Source organism: Pteropus medius, unplaced genomic scaffold, assembly GCF_902729225.1.
Source record: "Pteropus medius unplaced genomic scaffold, Ma_sr-lr_union100, whole genome shotgun sequence".
NCBI lineage: Eukaryota > Metazoa > Chordata > Mammalia > Chiroptera > Pteropodidae > Pteropus > Pteropus medius.
The window spans coordinates 14,886,589-14,898,900 of NW_024354499.1; the positions used below are offsets into that span (position 1 = coordinate 14,886,589).

General features: G+C 40.2%; 1 protein-coding gene across 6 annotated transcripts in view; it reads right to left on the reverse strand.

Annotated features, from left to right (window-relative positions):
* Window positions 1–7,778: 7,778 nt before the first annotated feature.
* Window positions 7,779–12,312, reverse strand: part of ST3GAL5 (ST3 beta-galactoside alpha-2,3-sialyltransferase 5) — a 61,478-nt gene continuing 56,944 nt past the window's right edge. For all 6 annotated transcript variants that reach the window (XM_039852729.1, XM_039852733.1, XM_039852730.1 and 3 more), the window contains one exon: window positions 7,779–12,148. In XM_039852729.1, coding sequence (XP_039708663.1) covers window positions 11,900–12,148 — 249 coding nt within the window. In that variant the 3' untranslated portion in view covers window positions 7,779–11,899. The remainder of the gene's footprint in view (window positions 12,149–12,312) is intronic.

Below are 12,312 nucleotides of genomic sequence, written 5' to 3' on the forward strand. Positions count from 1 at the left end.
TAATATTCCACTGTGTAGATATACCACACTATATTTCTCTGTTTATTGATAGAATTTGGGTTGTTTCCATGTTCTGGCTATTACAAATAATGCTGCTACGAATATTGGTGCACAAGTTTTTGTGTGGACATATGTTTTCATTTCTTTTAGGTATATAGTTGAAATGGAATTGCTGGGTCATATGATAACTCTCTGTTTAACTATTTGAGGAAGTACCAGACTGTTTCCCAAAGCAGCTGCACCATTTTATATTCCTACCAGCAATGAGTGAGGGTTATAATTTCTTGCCAACACTTGTTATTATCTTTTTATATTATTATTATTATTATTATTATTATTATTATTATTATAGCCATCTTAGCAGGTGTGAAGTGGTATCTCATTGTGGTTTTGATTTGCATGGCTAATGATATTGAGCATCTCTTCATTTGCCTTTTGTTTATCTTCTTTAGAGAAATGTCTATTCAGATCCGTTGCCTAATTTTAAATTGAGCTGTCTTTTCATTTTTGAGTTATAATAGTTCTTCCTATATTCTAGATACAATAAGTATATAATTTGCAAAAATTTTCTCCCATGTTATGGGTTGTCTTCTCACTTTCTTGATGGTGTCTCTTGAAGTTTTAAATTATGATGAGATCTAGTTTATCCATTTTTTTGCTGTTGTTGCTCATGCTTTTGGTGTCATATCTAATAAGCCAATGCCAAATCCAAGACCATAAAGATTTACCTTTATGTTTTCTTTTACGAGTTTTATATAGTGTTAACTCCTATATTTGGGCCATTGATTCATTTTGAATTAGTTTTTGTACATAGTGTGAGATAGAGATCCACCTTCATTGTTTTGCATGTGGAAATCTAATTGTCCCAGCACTGGTTATTGAGGAGACTGTTTTTTCCCATTGAAGTTGGAATGCTTATTGACAATCAATTGGGCATTGATATATGATTTTATTTCTGGACTTTCAGTTTTATCCCACTGGTCTATATATCTGTCCTTATGCTAGTACCACACCATTTTGATTCCTGTCATTTGGTAATAAGTTTTAAAGTTGGGAAATGTGCATCTTCCAACTTTGTTTTTCTTTTTCAAGATTGCTTTGGCTATTTGGGTTTTCTTGCACTTCTATGTGAATTTTAAGATCAGTTTATCCATTACTGCAAAGCAGGCGATTGAAATTTTGATAAGATTTCATTGAATCTGTAGAACAATTTGGGGGGAGTATTGTCATCTTAATGATATATTTTTTTAAATCTATGAATATGGAATGTCTTTCTATTTAGGGCTTCTTTAATTGTTTTCAACAATGTTTTGTAGTTTTCAATGTATGAATTTTGCATTTCTTTCGTTAAAAGATTACTTTTATATTCATAAGTATTTAATTTTTTGATGCTATTGTAAATGAAATTGTTTTCTTAATATCAGCTTTGGTTTGCTCATAGCTACCATATAGAAATACAATTGATTTTTATACATTAATCTAGTATCCTGCAAACTTGCTGAACTCTTTTATTAGTTTAATCATTTATAGTGGATTTCTTAGAATTTTTTTTTTTATGTATAAGATCATGTCATCTGCAAATAGAGACTGTTTGTACTTATTCCTTTCCAATCTGGATGGTTTTTATTTTATTTTCTTGCCCAGTTGTCTTGGAGAGAATCTTTAGTACAACGTTGAATAGAAATCATGACATCAGACATCCTTGTCTTATTTCTGACCCATGGGGGAAAGCATTTAGTTTTTCACCATTAAGTGAAAACTCATTAGCTGTGGCCTTTTAATAGATGCCCTTTATCAGGTTGAGGAAGGTTCCTTCTATTTCTAATCTATTAGATGTTTTTACCACAAAAGAATGTTGGATTTTTTTTCCATTTTTTTTTTCATTTATTGAGATGATCGGATAGCTTTTTTTTATTCTATGGTTATAATGTATTACAAAAATTGGTTTTTGGATGTTAAACTAATCTTGCATTCCTAGAATAAACCCCTGGTCATGGTGTATAAGTAATTTATATATTGCTAGGTTCGATTTGCTAGTATTTTATTGATAATCTTCGCATCTATATTGATAATAAATATTGCTCTATAGTTTTCTTTGCTTGTGGTGTCTTTTCTGGTTTTGGTATTGGGGTAATAATATTGGCCTTATAGAATGAGTTGGGAAGTGTTCTTTGGTTTTGGAAGACTTCGTGAAGAATTTGTATTAATTCTTTAAATTTTTGGTAAAATTTACCAGTGAAACTATCTGGTCCTGAACTGTTCTTTGTGGAAAGTTTATTAATTATGAATTCAATCTCTTTACTTGTTATAGTTCTTTCATATTTCTTATTTTTCTTGAGATAGTATCAATAGTTTGTATCCTTCTAGGAGTCTTTCCATTTCATCCGTTACCTAATTTGTCAACATACCGTTGTTTACAGTAGCCCCTTATGATTCTTTTTTTATTTCCATAAGGTCAGTAGTAATGTCACTTCTTTTATTTTTGAATATACTAATTTGAGTATTATCTTATATCTTGATCAATGCAGCTAAAGTTTTCCTAGTTTTGTTAATCTTTTCAAAGAAACAACTTTCGGGTTTGTTGATTCTATTATTTTTCTATTATTTGTTTTATTAATTTCTTCATTGTTTAGGGGAGTATAAATTACTATGACCATTTTGGAGGGCAATTTGACAATATAGACCAAGATTTTTTTTTTTTTAAAGGGGGGGATATATATATCTCTTTAACCTAGCAATTCCAATACTAGGAATTTATCTTAAGAAAATTATCTGATGAGAATTTAAATATAGATTATTTATAATATTAAAAAATTAAAACAACCTAATTGTCTTTTCTTAGAGGATTAGTATAATTATGGTGTATTCAAACAGCTATTAAAATGATTAAGTAGATCTCTATGAATTAACACATATATTAAAGGGGAGAAAGAAGAAAAAGAGGATCAAGGGCAGAGATGTGGGGGGAGGCAGGGAGGGAGCCTGAGGAGAAGTGGTCGGAGAGAGTGCAGGAAGCAGGAAAGTGCCAGCAGCCAGCGAGGACGTGGGCCGGCAGAACTGTTGCTGCAAGGGAGTGGGTCCGACCTGCCACACTGGGGCACGCACTTCGTGGACACTAGGTGGCACTACGGCCCACTCTAACGGCCACTCTTTTTAGCGTTGGCCGTTTTCTTTTTATTAAAGAAAAACTAATGGGTGCTGGGAACCTGCCGATGCCCTGTTTAACAGAAGAGAAGCCCAGAGAGGGGCTGTGACTTGCCCCAGATCATATATGGGTGTTGTGGCAGAGGCAGGCCTACCTCCTCACCTCTTGCTTCTTGTCCCATGTTCTCTCTCCAGTCACCTTCCCCGCCCCGCCAGATGAATCTAGAAAAACAGCTGGCAGAATTCCAAGTCAGAAGGCAGCCTGGAGGATCGTGAGGCCCACCAGACTGACACCTTCAGCACCACCCACTTTTCAGTCTCACCCCCAATGAAATCACCTTCCTTGGTTTTCCCATCCTTCCTGTTTCCGGTCTCCCCTCCTCCGCCTCCTATTCTCTTTCCACTTGCAGCCGCAGTGATGTTTTTCAGTACAAGTCATATTAAATAATTCCCACATTAACACCCCTACTGGCTCCAAAAGTGCTCTTTCCCCTGGTGTTTGTCTTAGTCTGGACTGCAGGGTCTTTATTCCTCTCGAAGCGGCACTCTGAACCTATACTTGTCTTCTGGGTTTGGTCTGAAAAAGCCGTGTCACTTGGGCGAAAAATGTTTCCTCTGCCAGGAACTCTCCTCTCCACTGTCCCTCACCCCTCTAACCACTGTTTTGGCTTCAGGGTGACTTCCTGACAGCTCCTCTTATGCTTCATGGTGCACTTTCCCTTTGCTCTAACCCCTACCGTTGTTACGTTTACTTCTTTCCCCCTGTATACTGAACGTCAGGGGGGTAGGAGAGGGGCCATGTTGTTTGCAGCCTGTCCATCAGGGTCCAGCCAAGGCTCTCTGAGTCTAATGGGACAAAGGGTGACCATGCTGGCAAAGCAGGAGAGGAGCTGGAGCCAGGTGGCACAGGGCAATACCTTTAGGCTAGCCCTGCTGGGTACTGAGATACAGCCAAGAATGTCTGTTTACATTGTAGGCAGAACATCAACTGTTTTCAGCCTTTGAAGAAACGGTGTTGAGAATGGAATGCCTGAGCCACAGCACTGAGTGTCCTGCAGAAGAGTCCCCACTGTTAGTCTCGCTCCCATTTCTAAAACCTGGTGTGGTTTAGTGTGTTTGAAAATAAAGCCATCATTGGGTTTGATTTCAGTTCTAAATTTTGGAAAATGTGGCGTGCATCTGGAGCAAGTAGGTCTCAGCAGGGCCTTTTTCCTGACCCAATCAGACCTCTCCCAGAGTTGAGACAAGCAGACCTTTGGGTGAATGACAGCAACATAGAGGGATCCACAAAGCTGATGATGGCCAAGCACCCCATCATGCCATACCTGTTTGGGCTATTGGCTCACGGGACCAAAACTTTAAAATATTTCCCTCTCCTCTCTCTTAAACGAGTTGCATCTATGGGTGTCAATAGAGGCTTTGTATTCCTCCCAATGCATAAGCAGGACAACTGTAGGGCTACTTAAATGCAAGTTTGTTATACAAAGAAGGTCATATATCAATGTATTCACAAAGAGACTTCAAAAGGCTAAATAAAAAATGATCTTTAGCTTTTCTTCTATTTCATATTTCAATGTTAAATAATATTTTAAACCTTAACATCTTTTTTCAGGAGTATTCAAAATTGGACAATAAAAATTGGAGTCCTTTGTTTCTGCAGGAAGTTTTGACATCTGACAAATAGAAGCAAGGTCATGGTCCTTGCTCCGTGTCCCTGGCCAGAATCTCCTTGCTTGCTAGCCCAATTGTGCCATTCTCCTGAAGAGGAAGGATTCTTTCTAGTTGGAGGAAAGCTAAAACAGTGTTCACGTTCGCAGGACGTGAGCAGGGCGGGGATGGACAGAGAAGGAGAGGGGAAGAAAATCAAGACTAGTTCTTTCTCTTTTTTAAAAATAAATTTATTTATTTAAATTAGTTTCAAGTATACAATACATTGGTTAGACATCTGTAATGTTCATAAAATGATCCCTTTTCTCCCCTGGCCATCCACTTAGCCATCATATTAATGCTAACTGCATTCTCTCTGCCATGCTCCCTGTGCCCAACTACCAACTACTAATTTGTACTTCTTTAGCCCTTCACCCCATTCTCCCACCGTCCCAACCTCCTCCCCTCTGTCTGTCACCAAATAAGATTAGTTCTTTATGAAGCGTAGTCTGGGGGAAATTCTGGAGACTTTGAAGTAGCTGCAGTCTGTGATGGAAGTGGAGAGAACCCCTCCTAAAAGTGACTCCAAGTATGTCTGGATCACTACTTTAAAAAACACAAAATAGGTTACTAGGAATAAGTATATAAAGCAATGAGTATGGGGATTATATTTTCCAAAGTCAAAATCAGGATATTTGACCTGCCAATTGAGCGGTGTAATTGGAACTGAGAATGCCCACCCCTTCTGGATGGGGAGTGCAGGCTAATGTCCATGAACCCTGAAAGGAAATGCTTGTCTGTGAAGCAGGAGGTTGCCCAGATGGTTCCTCATTCCTTGTTAGTCTTCCCATGTGACTAGTGGAGGCATTGTTAGGAGAGTAGGGGAGGTTAGCAAGAGGACAGAGGGAGGGTTTGTCCCTTCTGACCTCTCCTTGGCTCGCCCTCTGTGTTCGCAGGGCACCCATGTTCTTACATTTAGGTCAGGTTTGCAGAGAAAAGTGACACAGAAGAGCCACAGGCAAAAGATGGGGAGGGAAAAGCCACTGCTGGGACATTCCATTCCACCTTTCATTTAAGGACAAGACTCTTGGTTTAGACTAGAATCTAGTTTTGCTTGTTCAGTGTGTGTGTGTGTGTGTGTGTGTGTGTGTTGTGTGTGTGTGTTGAATCTCACTTATTTTCATACTGAACATCACACTGGAAGAGAAAGCAGCTCCAGAACAAAACCTGTCATTTGTCTGCCTTATCTTAAAGACAGGGCTGCATAATTCAAAATGATCAAATCTTTAGCATTACTATCTTTTAAAAATAGTCTTTATTGAGTAAACTATGTATAGCAAAAAAAAAAAAAAAAAAAAGACAAATATATAGACACAATAGAGGTATATTATCTTGGTTCCCAAATTCCATGTAATAAATTCACTATGGCTGCCCTGAATACAAAACATAAAGCCTTTGATGCAGGAGCGTTCCTCTTACAATATGAAACCCCAACCCATACCTGATGCACAATTTCAATGTGTGTGGGGGGTTTCCTCGCACCACCTCTGACAAGCAGTGCTCAGACACTAGCAGGGTGTCAGAGAATTTGATTCAATTCTGACACTATCTACCTGGAGATAGTATCAGATTCCACAGGTTGAGGGCTCTGTCCTACAAAACTGCCATCCCCACCATTTCAGATGCTATAAATTGGAGGTTCCAATGACCTCCAATTCAGGATGCCAGTCATTAAGTCCAGGTTGTTACCTGTACTTTTGATTGGCTCTAAATCAGACGTTCCCAAGATCCCCTCCTCAGGTTGGATTAACGTGCTAGGGTGGCTCATAGAACTCAGAAAAACATGTTTCTAGATCACTGGTTTATTGTAAAAGGATATAACTCAGGAACAGCCAGACAGAAAAGAGGCATAGGGCAAGGTATGGCGATGGGGCCGAGGTCCTTCCTTGTCCTTTCCAGATTATCCACTCTCCTCACACCTCCATGTGCTCACAAACCCAGAAGCTCTCTGAACCTCATCCTTCTGGGGTTTTGTAGGGGCTTCATGACATAGGCAGAAAATCATTGGCCACTGGTGACTGATTCAATCTCCAGCCCCTCTCCCCTCCCTGGAGGTCAGGGAATGGGACCGAAAGTTCCAAAGTTCCTCTGATTACTCGGTTGGCACTGCTGGCGACTAGCCCCCATCCTTAAGTGCTTCCCAGAAGTCATACACATAGTAATAGGCACCTTTATGTCTCTCTTACATAGGAACTTCCAAGGGTTCTGGGAGCTCTGTGACAAAAAAGGAAGGAAGACCAAATGTGTATTTCTAATTATAAATCACAATAACACAGCAGGTCTTTGAAAAGATAAGGTACAAACCTATTTTAGACACTTCAGCAATAAGTTGGTTTTCCAAAATGTATGGATATATATACAGTCATTAAACAGGCCTATTCAGCTTTTGGCATATTTTAAAAATGTCATTTAAATCACTAGGACAATTATATACAGAAAAAGTGACCGCGTTCATTTATTGCTTTAGTTACCTGTATTCTGTTCCTCTTGGCATAAAAGACACTGTTCACCCAATGTCTACACCCTAGAGCTCTCCATTTTATATCCAATCTTAGACGAGCAGCTGCCCATCTTTAAATTTAATTACAGTATCAAATAAATAAAAACATATTTATGTGATGCCCACAATAGTCAAGGCCTTGTTGTAGGTACTATAGACGGAATAAAGTATAAAATTCTGCCAGTTAGGTACAGATGTACTCTTGAATTCTCAGTGCTCTAGGGCTGATTGTCAATTTCTTTCCACCCCAAATGAGTGCTATCTTGATATGTTATGGGTGACTACTTCTGTATTTGACAATTGTTCTTAATCTACTTCAATTGGCCCTCACTGCACACACTCTTTCCTTAGTCATCTATCCTATTCATATTACTGTCTGGTAATTCAGAGTAGTCTTTCAAATTGAGGATATCACCAACATTTCAAATAAGCTCATCGTTTTTAATATCAGTTTTTCCTGGAACTGATTTCCTTCAATAAGTCAAAAAACATAAGCCAGGTAACAGAGGATACAGTGGAAATACATTGCTCTTTTAGAAGTTACATATTTTTAGTATGCAGTTATTAGTATTGCTGCTATGAGGTATCTACTGAACGGTTTCTTTAATGTTTACATTTTCTGAAAATTCATTTTATTAACATTTCGAGCTGCACAAAGGCTATAATGGCTACATCTGCCAAATCTTGGAAGGTAGCCTGACACCAGTGCAACACTTGACAGCTCTCTTCCAGACAGAAGGAAATTTATAAACCTGCCTTCCTTCCTACACACTTTATTGAAGCAGTTCATTGGAAAAATTTGCTTTTGAAAAAGTTAGAACTAAATTTCATAGCATGTTATTTATTCTTGTTGCAGCATAGCTTGCTAATATGGATGCTTTTCTTCTTGCTAAATGGTTGAAATTTAATGTTGGAAATTAGTCAAATCTAATCATTCTGATAATGAAAGTCAGACTACTAAGACTGCAATCTCTTTTTGGGAAACATTAATTTCTAGTCCATAAAATTTGAGTGTGCATGTTTAATGAATAGTTCTCCTTCCCAATTTACTTGATTTATATTGAGTGTTGGTTGTAGGTAAATACAGATAAATATCATGTTTTGAGAACACAAACCAATGCTGTCCAAAAAGATCTTGGGAAGTGGGAAAGGAGAGAATAAAGACTCATATGATTGGGCCAGAGTGTCTCGATCTCCAGGGGGAGCAGGGAGACCTGTTTTTAGTGTGCTCTGTGTCCTGTGTCCACCTCCCTTATTGTCTGTCTTGCTCTGAGAGCTGAGTGTGTGGTCGTCTGGGGCGCCTTCATCGGGGTCAGAGCCTGGGAACAAGGACCTTGGTCACACAGGCAACAAACACAAGGTCTTTTGTTTGAGGGAAATTTTGTTACCATGTGTGTGAATCAAAGAAGTCCCTGGTGTCACATGGTTCCTGCCTGCTACTCAAGCATATTAAAAGCTCACTTCATTCTAAGGGGAATTCTGCTAAATCACAGGCATTGTTCCTTTTCTTCTTTTTCAATAAACTTAACTGAAATGTCTCAAAGAACAGATGAAAAAATAACCCACACAGATGGATGCTGTAAACCTGCCAAGGAGGAGACTCAGTCAGCATTTCTTAATCTTCCTACGATACTGGGCTGAAAGTTTCTCTTGAGACAGTAATAAGGCAAATTCAACAATCCCTTTGATATCAAGTCCCAAGCGCTGGGGTTAGAATGTAGCTAAAACAAAGTGGTCTTTGGTTTTAGAAATCTTTAATAACCTGGGGAGACTAGGGTGTGACCACAGCTTTTGCTTTTACTTTTACAACTAAGCCCCAGCAGCACAAACCGGACGAACTGCTGATGGTTCAGAGGTTCAACATAAGCAAAAGAGTTGGTTTGACAACTTATTTTAACTGATGGGTCCAACAAATGATGAGACTACCCCAGCCCCACCTACCAAATCTGTGGAAATAGACATGGTCAGTGGCTTATTAAGACACTCTTGGAAATGGGGGGAAAAAAAAGGGACACAAAAGGAGTGATAAAGCAGGCAAGGTAACACCTTGTCTAGATCCCAATTTAGCTTTGCCTAAAAACATGAGATGTCATGAGGAGGTACCCATCCCAGTTCCAAAGCAGTTTTTCTAAGGCCAGCCTAGGTTTCTGGAGAGAATATGCTCTCTGTAGGAGAAAAAACCAAAAACTAAACCCCTAAAGTTTACTGATTATTTTCTGTGGCTCAAAGTTCCAGTAAGAAGTTATGTTAAAATACATAACATGTATAAGTTGTCCTAAGTTGCCTCAAAACCAATGATTATAACCATGTGCATGGGTGCCTGCAAAGCTATAGAAAGTTGAAACCTCAGTCACTGGAGATCAACCTTGTGACATCCTGAAGCACCTAGAGGTCTGTTTCCAGAAAAGCGACAGCGGGTGGGGCGGGATGAGGAAGGAGCAACTCTGAAGCAAAGCAGCAGCTTCCAACAAATCACTGCCCAAGTGCAAGGTTCCTGAAGGTGGCCTCTGATCAACGCCGATTGGCTGAGGGAGCGACTCCAGAAAAGGCCTTTGAAAAAAATATACCTTTTGATTCATTTAGGGCACTTATTGCCTGCTAGTAATTAAACATTAAGAGTTGTGGGTAAAGCGATATAAGGATGCAGAAAAGGACAGAGATGAGGAGGGGTGGGGATGGACCAGGCCTGACATTTGCTGCAAGTTGACTAAGTGCTGGGCACCGAGTTGCGCATGTCTCAGCAACCTTGCAAGGACATGAATCCACAGGAAGCCACGAGGAGGCGCTCACAACAGTGGGAAAGTTGTTTCCGGAAGTTACAAACCCTGGCTTGAAAAAAGAAATCAGGCTTTCAGTAGCCCCTGAAGGATGAGGGGCTGGAGATGTGTGGTGGAGCCCTGACCCTACCTGAGTCACAGGATGGCTGTGGACCATCTTCCCAGGCCTCGATCTTTAAAACTGAGTCATTTAACTGGGGAGAATTTTAAAGCATTTTCTCTTAAATAGTATCTTATAAAGTAGAAAGCAAAACCTATGGTAAATTTTAAGACACAAAACCAGAGAAATATTTTGCTATGCAGACTGCTCTGAGCTGATCCAGAGATCTGGGGATCCAAGGGACTCTGCTGAATGCTATCACCTTGCTCCTGACCTGCTTGCTCAGGCTGAGGAGGCAGCAGGTGTGGCGAGTCAGAGCTGCCCTGGGGCTGCAGTTAAAAGAAACTAGAATTGAGCGGGAGCAGCAGGGGACACAGAGCAGGGATGCAGATCTCTGACAGCAGAGCCAGCAGAGCCGAGGGCAATGAAGTGACAAAAGCTAGAACAAGCTGTTCTCTGGGAGGAAACCACCAACACCCAACATCTCTCCAAAAGAGTTCACAGCCATCTGGGATGAGGCCCCTTGCAAGATAAGGCAGCCTTCACGCTCTGTCCCTCGCTGCCGGCATCCACAGTGAGGGCTCCATCTAGCAGCCTCCAAGGAGGACATTTCAGATAGACTTATATTCTTTTTTTTAAAAAGGCACTCAAATTAACTATACTGTGAGAGCTCCTCAAAAATTTTTATTTTTTTAAATTTATTTTTCCGACCAGCACACTGCCTGGTACACACTGTCTGGTAGGCATCCAAAAAAATTTTTTTTTAAATAGGTAATTTATAACACTGGAAGGATTTCATTTCAGTGTTTCAGAAAATGTGGTTATTCTTGGAAAGGATTTATTCTTCCACCATTCCACATAATAAGAGGTTCCATCTTAATTTTTATAAGCCATTTCAGACAGACAGTGGAATGCCTTAGATTAACATTTAAGTGCTTTGGAAGGGCAGTACAAAACTCCCAAGAAATTCAAGAGTTGTCGTAATCACAGGGGAGACAGCGGCTTCTGCAGCCCAGGGCAGATTTGCAGTGCTGAGAGAACATAGGAAATGTCTTCTGCATCTCTCGTGGACGGGGGACCTCCAGGGCAGTTCCTCTGGTTGATTCCTGCACATCTCGTGGCAGGAGGCAGACCAACGGAGAGGGACTTGAACTCCCCAACCAGCCCAGGCCTCATGCTGCAACACAGCCAAACCAGCCCAGCGGTTCAGCTGCTGAGCACATCATCCTGGAAGTGCCTCCAACATCCGTCCCAGCACAGAGAGAACCAGAGAAACAACCAGAATCAGGCATTCAGTGATCTCTTCAAAGGCTGACCTCCCTTCTCCTTTCACTTAATCACCTGGTAGTCTATGTGCCTGAGACATGGGCAGAGTTTTTACAAATTAACTTTCTTAAAATACAATGAAACATCGTTACATACAATTCGCCTTGAAAAGTCTTTCCAATTAATTTACAAAATTTTGTGCAAAAACACAAATGTCAAATAAATAGGGTGGGGGGGGGGAAGAGTGGAACAAGCGAACTGGTTTTTTGTTTTGTTTTGTTTTTAAATTAAAAGTTAAAAACACCAGCTGCACTTCCAAGTAGTTGCAAGATAAAATGTAACAAGAAGGCCATGAAAAACAGCCTTCAGAGTCAGAGTTGCATTTTCAAGTGAGGTCTTCTGTGTTCAAAACTCACAGTGGATGCCTCCGCTGAGGTCCTTTACCACGCCCTCTTTGACCAGCTTCAGGAGCAACCTGGTCTCCGTTGTCACATTATGCATGGTCTGTAACTTCATGGCAGCCATGCAGAGATTGTCAAAGTAATGCAAAGGCGTTTTAGGCTGATTGAGGTCATATCCAAAGCCTGCCAAACTGACTTCATCACACAGATGTGTGGCTAAGACAACGGCAATGACACCAATTGTGGGGATGTTCTGAAAAAAGAGAAAAAACAAGTCTTGGCACAATTCACTGCTTCCCAAATAGTATCCATGCCATGCCAAGTAATAAAGACTGCATTGGGGACTGCAATTTTAAACATCATACAATTTCCTCTATCACAGATGTCTAAAGTCTGATTTTCCATCCAAGTCGGGGT